Raw genomic sequence first — 13,909 nt, 5'->3', positions numbered from 1 at the left:
CAAATATTATTCTCCCTAACCTGCCTTAGTTCGTAGTATACTAGTAGTAGTATAGAGGTAGTAAACTAATTTAGAGTAAGGTTTACAATAAGCTACAAAAAATTTAGTTAGCATAAATGTGAGAGGAGTCCTAGGTCCTAAAAGATGGCGAGAATTTGGTAATTTGATATATTGATCCTCGCACAGAATAGAGAAGCGTGTAGATATTTGGGGCAGTATTGGGAAAATAGAGGTTACATAAATGATTGCACATACCTTCCTGGGCATCGGCAGCGACATGACAACAAGCTTGGCGTCCTTGGAGTTGGCCAGCAGCAGCTCGCGTAGACGCAGCTGTCTGTTCGTCTTCTCCGCCAGATTCGTCCGTTCCGCTTTACTGATAAGAGCCTCTGAAATATAAGTTATAAATCGGTAAGGGAATGTTTGTACATATTACGAATAATGGTATGTGATGCTACTTATAACAACAGTAATCGTGTAATTAAATATGTGAATGTAGAATATCAATAATAGACAACTTGTAGGAGGGTAGATGTAAAAATTGCAGCAAAGTTAACGTCATTTCATGCGACCAGCTGTCGTGTTGCACTCGGCTAGAACATACAGTCGTTATGTATGTGCCTTCTCCCGCTCCCGTTGTCCGCGTAGATGTCCGTTATCGTGTGCCTTGTGTTGTGAAGTGCATAGAGACTTATCCTCAGGAAGACCAGACCGTTCCTACCTTGTCGAGTCTTGTGATAACACCGTGCCCCTTCCTGACACGATTCGAGTCTGCACATCGGTTTGGAATGCAAGGTTGGTGGTTTTATTTACTTATATGCTTTCACGAGAATATTATCATATCTCTTACATCCATACATAATACTGTACCTGTACACTATATCGTCAGACACATGTACGATGCCTGAATGTACAACAATTTAATTGTACAACTAAACTAACAATTTAACTGTACCTATGTGTAATTAAATATAGTTTTTACCTTCATCTCCATCTTCTGAGGTAAACTTCTTAATTACTTCCTCAAATAATTCTTTGGTATCCGGCTGCGGCGCCTCCGTGATGTCTTGCACCATGGTTAGCGATGAGTAGTCGATTCGGAATTTGGACAACAAGTTTGCCATACTGTCGATAAAAAAGTAATTGAATTATGTTAATTATTACGTAGTAATTAGTTTACCTAATAAAAAGTACGAAATAATATATGAAAGTACAAAGCTAATTACTTAGTTATATATAAATTATTTATCATTCTATGGGGTAGACTTGGAAAAATGCTCTTCGGTGGCATGTTTTCCCAATATTATCTTGTGTTAAATATGAATTTTTCGTTTTTTTTTATGTGTAAGATTTATATGGCCTAGCGGATGCAGAAACTCTACGACTACGGAAATACGGAAAATCTACAACTTTTATTCAAAGGGAAACATGAAATATGAACATTTGATTTTGTTCAGCAAGAGTGATCGACATAACGTAGGACTCTAGTCCAGTTTGGGGTTGTTACTGTGTCGTTGTAATCATTGCACGTTCGTTCCCTGCTACATATAAAGTGCCATATTGTATCCTCACTTCCTCTCCTCGAGCTCGAGCTCGTGGCGGCGGTTGGCGAGCGCGAACACGCGCAGGCGGCAGCGCGCCCACGCCGCGCGCTGCGAGATGATGTAGGGCAGCAGCATGGTCAGCCCGCCGTCGTCGTACAGCCACCACACGTCGATCGTGCCCCCCTCCTGGGATGTCACAAATATATTCACGTTTAAGTAGGGTTTGTTATAGGTTTTTTTTTATATTATAGGAGTAGCAGACGAGCATGCAGTCCACCTGATGGTAAGTGGCTACTGCCGCAATGTAACCCCAGATAGGATTAGATATTCCTACCTGAGGTCAGCCACAGATGCGCTGCTACCCCTGAGGACTAAGCTGGAACGCCTCGGAAAAGCCTGTCTCCCTTACCACACCCTTCAAACCGGAACACAGCAGCGCCTAACACTGCTGTTATTAGGTAGAAATAGGTGTGGCGGTGGTACCGCCGGAGTCGAACCACCGTATAATACCACGGTTGTCCGAGCAACACCGTAGCTTCGAAGGTGGTAGAGCCCTTTGTGGTTCGGCTCCGGCGGCACCACCGCCACACCTAGTTCTGCCTCATAACAGCGGTTAAACGCTGCTGAGTCTGGTTTGAAGGATGTGGTAGGGGAGACATACTTTTCTGGGCTCAGGGGCAGCGGCGCATCTGTGGCCGACCTCTGGTAGGAATATCTAATCCTATCTGGAGTTGATTACAGATGTCCATGGGCGGCAGTAGCCCCTTACCATCAGGTGAACTGCATGGTCGTTTGCAACTCCTATATATAAAAAAGCTAGGATCGGAAGGAGTTGAAATTGCTCCAACCCATGTGAAGCGAATCCCTCTCTCTAATAACTAATCACAGTCGATTGTTTAAAGTTTCCGGAGGGTGTGGAGGAGGATTGATTTCTTCTACGTGTAATTAAATTAGAGTAAGAACATTTCAGGATGTTTATATTTTATAACATTAACTACATATATAAAATAATATAATTGGTACATACTTGTTTTTCTAGGAATGTAGACTTATGTGTGAGGTTTTCCGAAGACAGTTCGACACCTGACGATGATTTGTAGACTATCTGATGATGGAAGTCTAAATTTTTCTTATCTTTTTTATTGGGTTTTGTATCGCTCTTCTCCGATATCGTGAACGATCGTGACGTCGTAAGAGCCAAAGCACCTGTAAAAATATTTATTTTAGCACTTGACATAAATAGTAAGCCATTATTCTGAAGATAATAATATATCAAGAGTTTGCTTTCCTTGTTTTAAAATTTCTCGTATAACATTGTTATGTATGAAACATTGGCGTATTTACAAATAGTCTGAGTAGGCTGAGGGCCATTCCCCATGGCGGTAGATTTTAAGTGAACAAATTTATTTGAGACGTTTTGCCAACAAGTTTCAGGGATTATTTTATCTTAAAGACATTTTCTCCTGACCGTAGAGTGGCAGAAGTGATTTGTATTGCCCCGTAATCGTCAGCTGTGAACTAGGGTATAATTCTGGGTATAATTGTGTTCTGCTACTGCAAGAATCTGCTAATATTTTCAAGTTCTAAGACGGTGTCCTGTTCGGTCGTCTTATTGATCCACAGAGAAGAAGACCGACGTCTTATTATAGTAAGTTAAGTTATAGTCCGCGCCAAACTGCTAGTCCACTCCGAATATAGAAGCGAGTCGCGTCGCAATAGCAAATTGCAGATATTAGCGGGACGAAGACAGCGCGGGACCCTCCTGGCACCTTTCCGCTGCCCACTCTGGCCCACGTACATAGCTGCGTTAGTGTGCTCTTTCGTTACGTATATGCTAACTTAACCTGCGGGCAATTTAAGCGCGGACTAACAGTTTGGCGAGGACTATACTTAAAGTAAATGTAACTAACGAGAGGTAGTGATAGCCTAGTGGTTAAGAAACTCGGCCTTTCGATCGAGGGCTTCGAGGTTTAAATCCCAGGCACGCACCTCTGATTTTTCGAAATTATGTGCGTATTAGAAATTAATTATCACTTGCTAAAACTGTGAAGGAAAACATCGTCAGGAAACCTGCATACCTGAGGGATTTATAAAAAAATCTCAAAGGTATGTGAAGTCTACCAATACGCACTCGGCCAGCGCGGTGGACTATGGCCTTGCCCTTCTCATTCTGAGAGGAGACCCGTGCCCCGGAATGGGACAGTAATGGGTTGATGATATAACTAACTGAGGTTATTCCGACTGGCGGGGTGCGAGTCCGGCGAGCGGATGTCGAGGTCGGAGTCGGCGTGCATGATGCTGGGCGCGCGCACGCGCAGCTCGCCGCCGCGCCCGCCCCGCGCGCCGCGCACGCCCGCGTCGTCCGGCGCGCCGCTGTCCAGCCCGCCCGACACGCGCACGATTGCTACAGCTAGCTTTGTCTCGAACGCCGTGCTGTTCAACATCAATTATATGATTAACTTTTCCCATTTTTAAATATCATTTTAGGAGTCGTCTTAGTTTTAGTGGGGAACATTATCATTCTGATCTATTTCTAACGTAATAAAGTGATAAGAAATTTCCGCGTTTTTTTCCAGGAAAGCCTATAAGGAAGTGTTACAGAGCAAAATAATTTTAACGAAAGCAAAATTCGAAGGCACTCTGGTTACAACCCTTATTTTATGTAATAGTGCTAGATGCAGATCTTTCCTCACAAGTGAATGAACCTGGAGCGTACTTCATTACTGTTCTAAAGTAAAAAAGAAACGCTTCACGAATTTACAAGTGTGTAACCATGCCAATCTTCTATATACCAGTCATTTATATTTACTGTAAAATAAATATAACTACGTTATTATAACTTAATCTATATTCATATTTCTTTACTTAAATTAACCTTAAAACACAAACAGTAAACCACTACATAAACTAAACAAAACTTACTGCAGCACATTGAAGTAAGACTCCAGCTCGCTAGTGGGCACGGTGTTCCAATCCGCCTTGTAGCCCATCAACAGCACATTGGGAGCAAGGCGGCCAACGCCAGCAGCCTGCATGAGCGCCCGCGCGCCGCTCTCGAAGCTGAAGCCGCTAACAGCCGTACAGAACGCGCGCACCTTGCGCCCGCGCAGCCACTCGTCGCCGCTGTGGATGCGATGCGCTCGGTCCTTGTATGATAGCTTCGACTGGAACCAATTACAAGAACTGTAATTCTCCCTTGTGAGATGTTACACAGGGTTGTGTTCTGTATTTTTCACAAGTAGAACGTGCAGACTTTTGCTTATAGGGATGTCTCGGTTGCCATAATAAACAAGTGACATGTAATAGATATTTGATTCGCAGTATTGTATCACATTGCGATTTAGTGATGTTATATTCAATTAGGTAGATGTAGAGAATAATACTATCCCTGCAGGGAAACAAGTAACAAAGCGTAACTGAAACAAACATGTGAAACAACTTGTAATCATCAGCTTCCTGGATACCTTGCCTCTTATACATAATCGAACAGCATGTCTGACAAAAATGTGATGAATTACAACCTTCAGTTATGAGGTCACAACGAAGACGAAGTGCAACACAACTACTGGTCACGTCACTATCGCACCTAATTCTCTCTGTGTTATCTGATATATTTGACGGCCTTAAACGTAACACCTGATGTTTAACAGCTTCTTTAAAGAAATGGTAGGAGGATATTGAGCAGCTTACCTGCACAATATCAGCGACGATCATAAGCGAGCCAGCCTTGGTAATGAGGTGTCCGAGGTCGACGAGCGCGGGGCGGTGCTGCGGGCGGCCGGCCAGCACCAGCAGCTGCGGCCAGTAGTTCTTCACGTGGTCGCCGGTACGCGCCAGCTTGTGTGCGCTCGACAACGCCGTCTTGTACGTTTGCGCTTGTGTACTGCTGCCCCAGTTCACATCTATAGACATTTTTAGTAAACAATTTTTATGTCTCCCTTCAAACTGGAACACAGCAGCGCTTAACACTGCTAATTTGCTGTTATTGGGCAGATATAGGTGTGGCGGTGGTGCCGTCGGATTCGAACTACACAGGGTTCTAACACCTTTTAAGATGGTATAATTCCTAGTGGTTCTATCGCACAAGTACCGCTACAACACCTGTATATGTTTTATGGCACGACGCTAAATTTAGTTTGTTGAATCTCAGGAATATCAGCGCATCTACGACAGACGGGGTAGGATTTCTTTTCTATTTGGATTAACTCATGTTCATAACTTAAGTGCCTACTAATTACATCAATATTATTGTATCGCTCTTCACGTTACATAAGTTCCATTGTTGACTATTAGGATATTGAATCCGTTTTGCAAATTATTTCCTGTCACCTTGGAAACTAGACCTAACTTTCCTCTGAGGTATTCAAAACACGTTATTCAGATCTTTTTTGTCCTCTTCAAGGCCGAGAAGATAATTGCAATCAATTTTTAATTACCAAAAATAAAGATATTATAAAGGTCGAACTTTATGCTATGCTGTCTAAGGCAGCAATCATACTAAGAATGCTAATCGTGCGTCCTTTTGAAACTTTCTATAAATAATAACTCTTAGTAGTAACGTAAATATTACGTATCTGTATGTTTATAATCTCGATATACTCAAATTCGACGTTTGTTATAAATAAAGGAAACTAGAACACAAACTTGAAACCACTTTCGAAATATGGAGCATACGAGAGCTAGATGATGTAATCATTCCAAGAGTTGAATACCGATTTAGCGCACAGTCAACAACTACACGGTTATTCTTGTTTCCATTTCCACTGATATATGGTGATAGATTGTGAATGAATATACAACTTTACCTAAGAGTTTCCTTTACTAATATCGAGGTTTTATTAATAGATGTGTCGAGGTTTCATCAACAGGTTAGGGGTATGCCAATTCACGGTTTTCGTAATTATAATAATTCTTGATTAGTCAATTCCGGCCAAGCGTCGTAGCTCATTATAAGAATGAATATTAGATTTTTTCCTTTTGAAGTCCAGGACAAAACTATATGAAACTGTTTTATAGAAATGTTGTTACTAATTTAAAGCCAATCATTGACTATTTTTCGAATATTGCATCTGGAAAGTACACAAATTTCAAATTTTATGTAGACACAGACTGGTATGCTTGGAATAATTGGTATAATAGATATACAAATTCATAATCATTGTTATATATCTAACACGGTTCATCTTTGAGCCAACTTACCAGGTTTCCGGTAAAGTACAATAAGGTACAGAACGAGGAAGATAGCGAAGGTGATGAGAGACGTCTCCCAGCTGATGAGGATCATGATAGCGACGCACATCAGGCATCCGAGCAGGGACACCCAAACGTTGTAGTACTGAAACCAATTTGATTAGCATTTAGCTGAATGAAGTAGCAAACGTTCTTTTCACTTGATTTGATATCTTGATTAAATCCCATGGACTTTTGTAGCAAATCCCAAATGAGAAAGGCCTTCCTAAAGCTAATCAAAAATGCACCTTTTACGCAGTCATAGTCGTTGTTCATTAAGAAAAAATGGAATGTCTTTAGACAGAAATAAATAAAGCTGTGGCCCTAGTGGTCGAACGAGGAAAGTTCTACCAACTCTACTCATCAAGGCAAAAGTTGATGGCAGCTATCTCAATGTCCGTGTAATTTTTGACCTACTTCCTAAGTTTTTTTACACTTTTTTTTTATTATTATTATGAGTTAATATATGAACGTCATTGACCTCCAAAGCAGCGTAGGTAGAACCTTCGAAAACCAGTTGGGCACATAAGATCCCTCACGTGTCGTATGCAGTGATAAGGAAAATCAATTCTTATCTTTGGCACGGTTATAGGCCGTACCTACATCAATTTTCCTTATTTTTGTTTAAGTGCCTGCGAATAAGATCTACAAAAAATGCTCGTGGTTTTGACAGCCTCGGTAAAATCCCTTACGTCAGGGTTCCAAGGATCATTGTTATTACTTTGACAAACAGGTCTTTGTAACTATGTCATGTTGATTAAGGTAACCGCAATAACGATAAGAAATCTTATTATTTATTTTTTATTATCTTGTTATTTATTTTTTATTAATTAACTGGATTATGGTTGAAAACATGTGACGAAGGAAAAAGTGTTAGAATTTATACAGTGTAAAAGATTTTGTATAACTAAAAAAAGAAAAAGTTAGAAATGGTCGCTCGGTAATATAGGTAATATTATTATGAAAAAGCAAGTCATTATTTCATATTTGGCTTTTGGACGGTTCCTCATGCAAGATAAAGAGTTCTCCAGGTATTTATACGGCATTGTTCAGGTAATTGTATTAATTAATCGAAAGAACATAAGATAAAATAATCTTCAGATCGAACTATTACGTGGACTTTAGATTAAGCAAACAGTTATAAAAATGCTTTAACACACCAGCAGGATACTATAAGGCGAAAGTAAAAACCGGCGTAAATAACTGTTTCTAGAACGTAGCGTCCTCATAAAACGTAAAATATAAATCACTTTTAGCTGTAAAACCGACTTTTTATAATAACATGCCACTAAATTCGTTACTGTCTACGTTGATATACGCCAATGTAAACAAATACTTACTCTGAAAGTAGGTCGCCATCCCAAGGGCCGGACCAGCGCCGCGTGGAACGTGCAGTAGTTGATGAGGGCGTATGAAGCCAGGTAGAAGTTGGAGATCAGAGGGGCTACCGTGTTCAGGTCAGCTGGATACAAATGGGAAAATATAGCATGTGCAATTTACAAGTGTTCTGTGAATCAATATTGCTTTAAATGATTTTTACTTGGTTCACTTCAGTCTATATAGCAGTTATAGCACACTGGTATATTATCGAACAAAGAACAAACAGTCAGGTGGGAATGGACTCCTACCTCGACCACACATGATCACGTGGTTTCATTATAATTACGATACAATAAAATGTGTTTGTTTAGCAATGAAAAAAATTAAAGGAAATTGTAAAGGTCAGTTACCAATAATTAGGAATGTGAACGACACGAGGAATGTGAGCACGTATCCGCGGTAGGGCTCCCCGGTGCGGCCGTACGGCTTCGCGAAGAAGATGAGCCCGGGGTAGATGCGGTCCACGCCCAGCGCCTGGATGAGCCGCGGCACCGACAGCAGGTTGGTGAGCGCCGTCGACAGCGTCGCCGCCCAGCACCCCGCGTAGATGAACGGGCCCCACGCTGACATCAGTTGCATCACCTGGACAATATACTCTTTATAGACTTTCTTGATGTATTGATAGCTACGGCTGCAACTCATCATCACAATCTGGGGGCCCGAGGTTCAAACCCAGGCACGCACCTATGATGTTCAAAGTTAAGTGCGTATTAGAAATTAATTGTCACTCGCTATGAGGATGAAGGAAAAATTGTGAGAGAAAATGGCACATAAAAATTTTAACTTGGTTAGCGCGGTAGTCTATGGCCTAACTAAAAGAAGACCCGTGCCGAGTACAGTTTAGGGTTGACGATAATGCAGTATTTTCTTGTAACTAGGGAAGTCCTGGAGGCTAGAGAAAAGTATACTTCACCACGCTGCTCTTATACTAATTGGTACATTACTTAGCAATAGACATTTAAAGCCTTGTAACTTACAGAATAACTGGTATGCAGGCCGAATTCACATCCTCCCTTGTCACGGCAGTTCATAACTCCTTCGTAATCAACGAGCGTGCCGTTGTTGAAGACGAGGTCGGTGATGTTTCCGCTGGCGTCCCTGAGCGCGCCGCCGCCCGCGAACAGCACCATGAGGGCGTAGCTCAGCATGGAAATGAGCAGCGCTAGCAGAGTACCCTTGGGAATCGCTGACGCTGGATCCTATAAATTAATTGGTTATGTTTATGATCATGAATTGCTTATACACTTTATAATCGATTAATATGTGCAGATTAGCTTTGTTTTAGATGTATTAATTGGCTACGAAGGGTAATGTTTTTCAGTCGTCACATTGCAACTGCAATCCATATGGCATAATGAATTTTAACATATGAGCTGTCGTTGCATTCGTGGAATAGTGGAAGTAATACAGGTTATATTTTTAAGTAGTTGGGTTTTCTGTTTTTAAACTAATTCTATAGTTTAAAAGTGGTAGAACCCTTTGTGGTTCGACTCCGGTGGCACCACCGCCACACCTATTTCTGCCTAATAACAGCAGTGTTACGCGCTGCTGTGTTCCGTTTTGAAGGGTGTGGTAAGGGAGACAGACTTTTCCGAGGCGTTCCAGCTTAGTCCTCTGTGGCCGACCTCAGGAAGGAATATCTATCCTATCTGGGGTTGATTACAGATGTCCATGGGCGGCAGCAGCCACTTACCATCAGGTGGGCTGCATGCTCGTATGCTACTCCTATATTAGATTAAAAAAAAGTTTAGTAGAGTCGGTTTATCAAGTTGTTAGCAAGCTTGCCGTGTCGTGATGAAATCCAATCAATTAATTAATTAAACACCAGTTAATAACACAAGTTAAAAATAAAAACATCTGTAACACGATAAACTAAATACCTACTTAAAACTAAACTAGGTACATTATACATACCTTCATTTAATTAACGTTACGAAACTTAAGGTTTTACATATTATCTGTGATCCGGCCCATCTAATACATTACACGTGTAAGATGTTAGTAATAACTGTTTTGCAACAAAGGAAACTACGAAAGCTTGCCAAAAATAGCATCGAGTCACCAATGGGAACGACAAATTGGTTTAATCAATTGATTCGACACAGCGAGTGTTCTCGTAAGTAATAAAATTCAAAAAAATATTAGGGTCAACCAAATTGACACGGGTAACGCATTTTATTTGATTTGCATATTTGCGTAATAAGGCTGACCGCTCATTGTATTCTATCGAGCGATAGTTGGGTAGACTACCATCTTGTCGCTTAAGCTACAGATTTGCTTTAGTCTTGGCACTCACGCGTTCAATTTGTTGTCTGAGCGATCGTAGAGTCGCATATGTTTTATTTTATTCCAAAGATCTGTCAACGATCGATCGTCTACGCTACGCTCCTCTTATAAATGCATAAGCTACAAAATAGTCGCTGAGCAACTTTTGACAGGTGCGTTAACCATTATTCGAATTTTTTCACCTACCATTCGAAATTTTTCAATTGCTAATCACAATCATTATTATTACCGTTGACATTATTGTGGTCAAAACATTGGACAGATTGATTATTAATAACAGCTGTAAATCTACCAATTGCTCAAGCGATAGTAGCCGATGGACGGTCAGCTTAAGTGTTCTGGCTTACGTTCCATCAATTTAGTATAAGTAGTCTGGACAAACACCAATAACACATCATTGCCAATTGCCCTGACACGACATCAATATGCATTCGCACAGTGATGGCGATGTATTAATTAATTTTGAATTCTTTGGGTGCAGACGGGAAAATTGTACATAAGTACCGTGTTTTTTATAATATAGAGGTAGCAAACGAACATGCAGTGCACTTGTGGTAAGCCACTGCTGCCCATTCACATTTGTAATCAACCCCAGATAATATAAGAGTCCTAACTGAGCTCAGCCAAAGATGTTTTGCCACTTTGGATTGCTTAGTTACAATGATTACGAGTAAGCATTTCTTACCACACCCTTCAAACAAGAACAGTAGCGTTTAACACTGCTGTTATTGGGTAGAAATACATATATCAATAGCAACACCATTACGTCGACTTGATTAATCGAAGGTCAGGTAAAATCCTCCATATTACGTGACCCAGTCGAGTCAAGTTTTTTGTCCTTTATAACAATTAGTTTTGGCGAGCAAGTGGAACGACCGTTATGACCTGTCAACTTACGTGGGTCGTACGCCGCGATCGTGAATAATGATGTCATCAATGATGTTTTACCACTACTAGAATACCACCACTAGATTCACGCTTACCAAGCTTTTCATAATGTGGGACGCGATCAATTAGGCACCCACATTTACAAATATCAATCGAGATTCATTCGAGATGGGTATTCATTCCCTTTGCTTCCCTGGAGGACGAATTTAAAACATAAATAACACTTTGATAGAATCGCGAACACTTTGACAGAAGTTGGTATGTGAAAAGTTCAACTAATAACCTTTTTTAAATTTATAGTTAAAAAAGTTAACCTTTTCGTTTCATATCTAAAGCCTGTATATATATACTCATTTGCTCGTTAGTAGAATATTAAACTGATCCCATCCTATCTTTCGTATCCTATTTAGTTATTTGTGATTTTTGTGCTGAAAAAACTTATAACCAGTAATAGTAATGGGTCGATGATAACCTTTCACTGAGACAAAATAGAATTCAGTTCCGTCGAAACAGTCAGGAAATTGAACACAAACATCGGTTTATAGGCAGCACGCGTCAATTAAATTGTGTTGACTTTCTGACGTCATTTCCCTACTTTGGGACGGAATGATTCTCATTACTTTCCATTATTTAATTGAAAATTATAATTCGATATTTTGTTGTTATAAATGAAAATTTCACGAAGATTTCTATTACAGTTTCGCTGAAAAAAGAAGATAGCAGTTTAGCTAAAGAACTTACCTTTAGGTCACCAGAGATGTTAGCGCCGGCTTGAATGCCGGTGACAGAGGGGAAGAAAATCGCGAACACACTGAAGAAATCCTGGTATTTACCCTCGCTGAACGTGTAATCGGCACCGATGTTCTTCGAAAACGTTGACTCTATTAAATATAAAACAATGTTACTTAATAAAACGATCTTATTATTATAAAGATCTAAAAATGAGATGGAATTAGTACATTAATCTAAATATCTAGTTCTCTTTAACAAGTTTAAATAAATTTCTGTCACTGACGCCCACCAATATGAGACTGATGACAGATGCGTTGTCGCTCCTCAGGACTCAAATAGTCGCCTTGAATAAGCCGAGTAAACCAGCTAGCATCCACATCCATTAAAAGAAATGCATAAACGCTTAAAATAAGTGTGATAGTAATGCTAGAAGGAGTTATATTGTGTCTACCGTCTTCCGAATGTTTAATGAATTTTTCAAAGGGAAACTTACTGCTTAGGCCAACGAATCCTTTGGATATCTCCTCGTTGCTTCTGGGTCCCATTAATGTACCCACAATAAAGTCCACTATCGCTCCTACGATGATAGCTATTAGGAAATTCTGCAACAAAAATAAAACAATAATATAGGTACATCAAATGCCAATCAAAATATAATTGCACACGAATCTAAAATTACCCTTACCCATGGCACTTTATGATGTAATAACATTTTGAGAGCTGTTTATTTTAGATTTTGAGACGTTTATTTAATAGCCACATAATAATTATGCTTCGTGAGCATTTGGTCAATTAGTCAAATTAATTTGAATACGTATTTGAACAACATTACAAATTTGATAACTTTTATTTGAAGCTCCATTCTGATTTTTTTAACGATTATTTGTTAATTTAGTTAGGTATATTTCAAGGGAGCTTTACAAGGGCAAAATAATATATTTATGGACACTCTAATAAATTTAATAAATAATTATAAATGACCTTGAAAAAACACGCAAACTTAATGATAGAATAGTTTGTGAATCTACCTACACTGTAAAGTTCCTACGCTGAAATGGAAGCAATTACTTTAATCAAATGATGTATTCGCGTGTGCCATCAATCTTCTGCTAACGAAGAGTAGCAGCTCATGTGGACTGTTACAGTGTGATTAGTTTATAAAATAGTTTGCAATGTCATTTGTGGTTGTGTTTTATTTAGTGACTAGCTGACGCGGCAAACTTTGTATATCCTCAAAATCTATTTATCAAATATATTTCATATAAAATATAGCCCATGTTACTCGTGGATAATGTAGCTTTCGAATGGTAAAAGTATTTTTAAAATCGGTCCAGTAGTTTTTGAGCCTATTCATTACAACCAAACAAACAAACAACGCTTTCCTCTTCATAATATTAGTGTAGATATCTCTTAAGTGAAGATGATACTCTCTGGTTCGAGTCAGGGTGCACCAACGCCACACCTATTTCTGCCTAATAATAGCTATGTTAAGCTCTGCTGTGTTGGGTGTCGTAAGGTAGATTTAGGACTCAGGATTAGCAACGCACTTGGGGTCAACCTCAGGTAGGAATTTAATCTTATCAGGGCTTGGTTATAGGTGTCCAATGGCGGCAGTAGATACTTCTGGTAAAATTGACTGTATCGTACAAATAAGCAGAAAAGTGGAAATCTGCGTTAAGTTTATTCGAGCTTTTGATGTTGCGGTGTATGTGCGGTGTAATGTCTTACCCATTAGGTATGTCCAAATCTTCATAAAAATTGCTACACACTCTATTAATGTGCCGTAAGTTAAATTTATATAATACAATTTGTTTACTATTACCTGCAGTAAAATCAATTAGTGTAGAGCC

General features: G+C 39.7%; 1 protein-coding gene across 1 annotated transcript in view; it reads right to left on the bottom strand.

The window, feature by feature from the left end:
* LOC140748959 (bumetanide-sensitive sodium-(potassium)-chloride cotransporter) overlaps positions 1-13,909 on the bottom strand; it is a 56,324-nt gene that overhangs the window by 1,957 nt on the left and 40,458 nt on the right. The window contains exons 7-19 of the mRNA XM_073081935.1: positions 12,553-12,661; positions 12,069-12,208; positions 9,131-9,352; positions 8,504-8,735; positions 8,114-8,235; positions 6,744-6,879; positions 5,235-5,446; positions 4,467-4,708; positions 3,772-3,977; positions 2,572-2,750; positions 1,573-1,730; positions 983-1,125; positions 256-389 (exon numbers count right to left, since the gene is read on the bottom strand). Of these exons, the coding sequence (XP_072938036.1) occupies positions 256-389; positions 983-1,125; positions 1,573-1,730; positions 2,572-2,750; positions 3,772-3,977; positions 4,467-4,708; positions 5,235-5,446; positions 6,744-6,879; positions 8,114-8,235; positions 8,504-8,735; positions 9,131-9,352; positions 12,069-12,208; positions 12,553-12,661 (2,235 nt within the window). The remainder of the gene's footprint in view (positions 1-255; positions 390-982; positions 1,126-1,572; positions 1,731-2,571; positions 2,751-3,771; positions 3,978-4,466; positions 4,709-5,234; positions 5,447-6,743; positions 6,880-8,113; positions 8,236-8,503; positions 8,736-9,130; positions 9,353-12,068; positions 12,209-12,552; positions 12,662-13,909) is intronic.

Source organism: Epargyreus clarus, unplaced genomic scaffold, assembly GCF_041222505.1.
Source record: "Epargyreus clarus isolate Ecla_fem2 unplaced genomic scaffold, WU_Ecla_fem_2.2 ptg000017l, whole genome shotgun sequence".
In the NCBI taxonomy this organism is placed as follows: Eukaryota; Metazoa; Arthropoda; class Insecta; order Lepidoptera; family Hesperiidae; genus Epargyreus; species Epargyreus clarus.
This window is presented reverse-complemented; position numbering and strand designations above follow the sequence as displayed.